General features: G+C 35.6%; 1 protein-coding gene across 1 annotated transcript in view; it reads left to right on the top strand.

The window, feature by feature from the left end:
- Positions 1-6,612, top strand: part of LOC137646960 (uncharacterized) — a 10,224-nt gene extending 3,612 nt beyond the window's left edge. The window contains exons 2-3 of the mRNA XM_068380029.1: positions 4,179-4,989; positions 5,708-6,612. Coding sequence (XP_068236130.1) covers positions 4,179-4,989; positions 5,708-6,164 — 1,268 coding nt within the window. The 3' untranslated portion in view covers positions 6,165-6,612. The remainder of the gene's footprint in view (positions 1-4,178; positions 4,990-5,707) is intronic.
- The last annotated feature ends 301 nt before the right edge of the window (positions 6,613-6,913 follow it).

Raw genomic sequence — 6,913 nt, 5'->3', positions numbered from 1 at the left:
TATAATCTTACTTTTATTATCATTTATCATTATTGTTTTTATTACTGGTTTACGTGACCCGTTAAAAATAATGTATTAATATTCAAATAGATATGCACACACACGTACCCCCACTTACCAGTGTATGGCACTCCCTTTCCACCTTCCCACGGGACGGAGAGAGGCCGAGTTGTTTATACGTCTGACAATACCGCTGCGCGTGACCTGTTATATATATATATATATATATATATATATATATATATATATATATATATATATATATATATATATATATATATATATATATATATATATATATATATATATATATATATATATATATATATATATATGTGTGTGTGTGTGTGTGTGTGTATATATATATATATATATATATATATATATATATATATATATATATATATATATATATATATATATATATATATATATATATATATATATATATATACTGAATATATATATATATATATATATATATATATATATATATATATATATATATATATATATATATATATATATATATATATATATATATTTAATTACACTTCTTCTGGGTACAGAGTAAATTAAAAAGTAAAATTATGCAAAAAGAAACATAGCAAGCAAAGCATCATTGGTATATGCAGTTATTAGTCTTTAAAGAATAAGTAAATAACTCTCGTTACATAATAAAACGATAGTTACGAAATAGTCAGTGAACTAAACGTTTTTATTGTAGCCTACTGCTTTAATATTTCATGAATAGTATACGTGTCTAGTGTACCAACTGTGTGTCACACAATTGTACATAATTATTTTGTATATATTATGCTTGTGATCTGCGCTCTTCCCTCGCACTAAAAAGAACCTGAATGATCATGTCTCCGGTTTTCCTCTGAACATTGTCTCCCGAACATGCTATGTCCTGTTGCCTTGAGGTTTTGTATATAAGGAGAGTGTTCCACAATAATATAACTCAGTCGTTTCCAATCTGCCTTTGATACCACACACTTACTCGGCGCAGTCACATTGGTGACCCCGGAGTGACTCGCTCCTCCCGCCTCCCCCACCCCCCGCCTCTCACCGTTACTATGACGCCGTCAACGCATACCTTCTGCAGCAGTACTCGCCGTCGCCAGCAGCCCGTGTAGCAACGCATTTTCAGCTCTCTCAACAACCGTTGGGGGACAAAAGTGCTTCGCTCACCCTCGGGAGAATGACCAGTATTACTCACCTGCAACCTGCCGCACACGGCTCTCCTCGTGAGGTGAACCTAGTTCATGCCCTTATGGACAGCCACTTCATGACATTCAAAACCTCCATCAACGCCTCCACTCGTGACGAAGAGGACACCTATTCAACTTCAACCGAAGCTGACACGAATGCCGTAGGACACACACGCCTATGAATGCCGTAGGACACACACACCTAAGAATGCCGTAGGACACACTCGCCTACCCCGTGACGAGCCGGAGCGGCAACACAGCCAACCATCATCCACCACTCGCTCGCACCCCAACCAACGACTTCTACAGCCACTCACTGCCGCTAATCGGCGCAGTTTACTACTACCTCTCCAGATTCAGGGCACCTATTTAACATGTTCAGTATGTCATTTTGCGAGGGGGAGCCATGTACCTACCGTGTGTCACACAATTGTACATAATTATTTTGTATATATTATGCTTGTGATCTGCGCTCTTCCCTCGCACTAAAAAGAACCTGAATGATCATATCTCCGGTTTTGCTCTGAACATTGTCTCCCGAACATGCTATGTCCTGTTGCCTTGAGGTTTTGTATATAAGGAGAGTGTTCCACAATAATATAACTCAGTCGTTTCCAATCTGCCTTTGATTTCACAACTCCTCTCTCGGCCCATCACACTAGTTTAAAAGGACTAAAGCCGAAATTCAAAATTTGATTATCAAATACATTTTATTCTCATAAGAATAAAGGGTGCCGTTATAGTATGTGGCCTACCTTTCGAGTGTGGCCTACGGAATTTTGTCTCTGATATAGTATGTGGCCTACATACTGTTATTACGAATATTGATCATGTATGTACACATGGATTTCAGTATTTAACTATGTAGTTTATGTTAATGTCGTGTAAGCATAGGTTAGGTGGGTTTTTTAAGTTAGCTTCTCCCGTCGTACTCGTAGGTAAGGACACGCCTTTTAGCATAAGGGTGGGGGGGGGGGGGTCCGGGGGGGCGCAGCCCCCCGGGTAAGGACACGGCTTTTAGCATAGGTTAGGTGGGTTTTATAAGTTAGCTTCTCCCGTCATACTCGTAGGCAAGGAAACTGTTCTTTTAAAATTTTATTGTTAGATATTAAATAATTGTGAAGAATAATTGATTTCATTACATATATATACAAACTCTTCCTAAGGTAGGACACATTCAAACCGGCTTAGGTAGGACACATTCAAACCGGGTAGGCCACATACTATAACAGATCCAAAAAGGTAGGCCACATACTATAACGGCACCGAATAAAGAACCTTTAAAGAATGTGAATGTATAGGTATTTCCATAGAATGAAAGATTTCCTCAACTTAATGAGTTATCGAGAATATTGAAGGTGAATGTGTTTTTTAAAAGTTCAGAAACAGTAAGGAATACCTTGGTAAATAATTCCCCTAAGCAAAATAATGGATCTAATTATATAACTCCATGTGCTGGGTGTGGCAAGACATTTGAATCATACTGGAAAACGGCTTGATAAGCGAATCAAACAACATCGTTGTGTAATTGGGACTGAATAAATGTCACGTGCCTAGTTTGTTCACTTGAAAGATTTTAACCATTTTATTAACTGGGAAATCTCCTTAGAGATTGTATTTTATAAATACATTGTCAAACGGAATATTATTGAAACTGTTTTTATTAGATATTTCAATAATTGAATTTTTAATATTAGATCTGAGAAGTGAATCCAATCAAATCTTGATCTGCTATGAAGACTAAGGTGTAGGCAGTGAAATTGAAAACAACCCTATCTCGAAATGTATGTCATTACGATAACTTTCCCGCCAAGGACACAAACCTCGCGACTACGTACAGAAAATTCGTCTTACTAACGTTTATATCAGGTTTCAGTGATAATCGCTTATCGAAAATCGGGAACAGATGCATTTAAACTCATTAGAGAAATACTCCGTAATCAGTGCATTAATATCAAGTTGAACCAAAAAGCATCAGTGGTAGAATGTTTAAGAAATTATGGGGTAGGAGAACCACCTTATGGGTACAAATTCTATGGTAACATTTAATATAACAATGGACGCTTGTAAACCTATTAGCCTAAAACATTATATCAAGGGAGTTTAGTTCAATCAAATAACTTTCATAAAAGATATTCGAGCAAATTCTGCGGTAGGAGAGCCTTCTTGATATATTATGGTAAAAAAAAAAAAAAAAAAAAAAAAAAAAAAAAAAAAAAAAAAAAAACTTTTTGTATCATCCCAACTACATCCTGATCTTTAGTTTAGCTTTTCACTCTCTAAAAAAGGCCATAGTTTTGTTCTACATGTTTATCCGTACTCATAATTAGTTTTGCACAAGTTCTATGAAAGTATTTATTCAGATTTCTATAGATTCAGGTATAGATTTTTTTTTTCGTTTTTTTTTTCTTATATTTCCTTCTGATCCTAATAATTATCAAGGACAATTTCTGAATGTCGATTTCGATAATCATAATCAGACTTCATAATGAAATCAAGATTCTTGAGGGAAATGTTTGAAATAATTAATAGAATCAATCTTTCAGTATAAGCAAATTGTTTAATGAATGTCGATTTCAACCTTTTGAGCATGAAAGAAAAACAAGACTGAAAAGAAACAAGAAATGTAATAATATGATGAAATAGTTTTCTTATAAATATGAATCATAAAATATAATTAGCCCTATAAGTTAATACTTTTATTTACATATGAATAGTTTCGTATATAATTTGCTAGTCCCATGTGATGCTTTCAAGGTCAAATGTCAAAACTCTTCAATCTATAACTTTTAAATCAAAAGAAATACAACATTTCTCATAAAAATTATTCTTTGAAAACGGTCCAAAACAACCAATTGTCTCAAATATTCGCTAAAGCAATTCCTACTATATAATTTCTTATACATTATACAGTATTAAACTTTTAATTCAAATAGATATCCCTTAATGCAATGCTTTTTTCAGTGTCCAACGAAGCATGGCTGAAGGAACACCACTCGCAGATCGAGGAGCGTCACGTGCTAGCAACTCTGAAAGCAGACAAAGGCGACGAAGCGAAACTTGTGTCGTGGTCGGTCATAGACTTCACGGAGAAGGGCGACAACTACGCGACTGTCGTCACTAGTGTCGAAGTATCCTACACGTTGAGAGGCAAAGAGGGTAATGTCACCTACGTTGTGAAAGTCTGTCCACTGCGAGGCTTGGAGAGCATGAAGGCCCTTCAGGAGGTATTTTTTGGAAAGGAGACACTATTTTACAAGAAAATTGGCCCCCTTATGAACGAAATCTTGGTCGAGCATGACATTAAGCCGCTCCCCATCCCAAAGTTCTTTTATAACTCGGACGAGAAAGGGAGAGAGCTGGTTTTCCTGGAGGATCTTCGACCAAAGGGATTCAAGATGTTCGACCGGACGGTCGGCATGGATGCCAGACACAGCGTGATGCTTCTGGAGGCATTGGCCACATTTCACGGTGCATCCTTGCTCCTGAATGAGAAAATCTCTTTCAAGAAACTGGGTGAACGTTACCCTTACCTATCAATGGACTGGCACAACTTTTCAGAAAACGCCGAACAGATGCTACTTGAAATGTTTGAGCCTTGCATGCAGACCACGGCTGATTTACTGCACAGTCTCGGGGGATACAGCGAAGCAGAAAAATGGGTCCTGGAAAGCAAGAGCGTCGTTTGCCAAAAACTAGCTCGGCTTCTGGACCCTAATGGTCCTTATTCTGTGATTTGCCATGGGGACTGCTGGAATAATAATGTTCTTTTCAGGTAATCATAAGATGCATTTGTTGAATTTTCCGTTGGTGAGGGTAGTGTTGTCAGGAAACCTTACGAGGGTTACTGTAGGCTTTAGGAAAGGGTATTTGCAGCGTCCCTTCAATCCTTACTACATCCACCTTTCAGCTTTCTACTCAACATCGGTTCCCCTTCCTTCTGCCCATCTTAATTTTCTAATCAATATTCCCTAAATGCCAATCTATTTGTAGAACTGTTATGATAGTATCAACAGATATCACTTCTAGCTAATAATGTCTATTTGCTCACCAATGAGAAGAAACTGATCATCATACATCCCAGACATTTAAAACGACCAGAATGATAACAATTAAAAAGATTTGCACCTAACTAACGTAACATTTACGTATCTAAAAAATGAAAAATTTTAATACCATCAATGTCATATCAGTGATATAATTTCTCTTTTTCACTGGACTCAGATGAATAAAAAGTGATTTGTAGGTCATATTCATTACCTCATGGCTGGTCAGCCTTTCATAAGCATATTCACCCGTGCTTCTTTCAATGTCACCATTTTCTTGAGGTTTATTATAACACATACTTCCTCTTGTTACAAATCATAGTATAAAACTCATAGGAGAAGCATCTTGAATAGACGTTTCTTTTTTATGCAATAACGTCATTGAAGGTTTTAGTTCTTCTTCACTGAGAAATACCGTTTATCATTTCCATTCTTTTTTCTTGACAGGTACGACGAAGATGGGAACCCAGTCGAAGTCATGCTGATTGACCTACAGCTGTCCAGAGTGGCATCACTTGCAACCGACCTGAACTATTTCATGATGACGAGCTTGACGGGTGAAGTCCGAAAAACGAACGAGCAATTTTTCCTGAAGGCCTATAGCCAGAAGCTGAACTCCATGATGTCCTCCGCCGGGAAGAGATTACCATTTACCTTCGACGACATCGTTCGGGAGTTCCGAAGGAAACACGAATATGGGCTAATTTTTGCCGTCATGATCGGCTTTATCATCGTGGCGCCTAAGGAGGAGATTCCAGATTTCCACGAAATTAAAGAGGAAGATATTCCGAAAATGGTGGAGGAACTCAAAGAAAAAACTTTGGAGTTGATCAAGAAAAACCCTCTTTTGAAGTGTCGATTTTTAGCTACTTTTGAGTATATGTTGGAGCATGGGGTGTTTTAGTCTTGTCTGATGGTTAGTTGAGCATGTAGCATCGTAGATCGGCCCTTAGCTGTGATATTTTATTTTACAATCAATATCTAGAGATATTCTGACTCATCCTGACTTCATATTTGATGCATCATTTCTTCACCTCGCTGTTGTAGCTAGAATCATAGATATTACATATTTTTTCTACTTTCAATTTTGATAAATTTCCTATTATATTTCTTGGTTTTTCATAGATTTTCTTAGCATATACAGATTAGAAATGCACCATGCATGTACGTAAAAGTAAATATTATGTAATTCAAAACTTAAATAAGCTATCATTATTATCATCATGAAAGACTTATAATTGATGCTTAGTTTCGTCTTTTACTTCTTGAAGAGGACTCTTGATTAAATCAAAGACAAAATTATGGACAAAATTCCGTCAATATTTAAATTTTCCATGTTTTTGCATATGTTTATATATACACACACATATATATATATATATATATATATATATATATATATATATATATATATATATATATATATATATATATATATATATATATGAATATATATATATATATATATATATATATATATATATATATATATATATATATATATATATATATATATATATATATATATATGTATATATATATAAATCTCTCTCTCTCTCTCTCTCTCTCTCTCTCTCTGTCTCTCTCTCTCTCTCTCTCTCTCTCTCTCTCTCTCTCTCTATATATATATATATATATATATATATATATATA

Source organism: Palaemon carinicauda, chromosome 9, assembly GCF_036898095.1.
Source record: "Palaemon carinicauda isolate YSFRI2023 chromosome 9, ASM3689809v2, whole genome shotgun sequence".
In the NCBI taxonomy this organism is placed as follows: Eukaryota; Metazoa; Arthropoda; class Malacostraca; order Decapoda; family Palaemonidae; genus Palaemon; species Palaemon carinicauda.
Note: the sequence above shows the minus strand (reverse complement) of the source record. Positions and strands in the feature narration are given on the sequence as shown.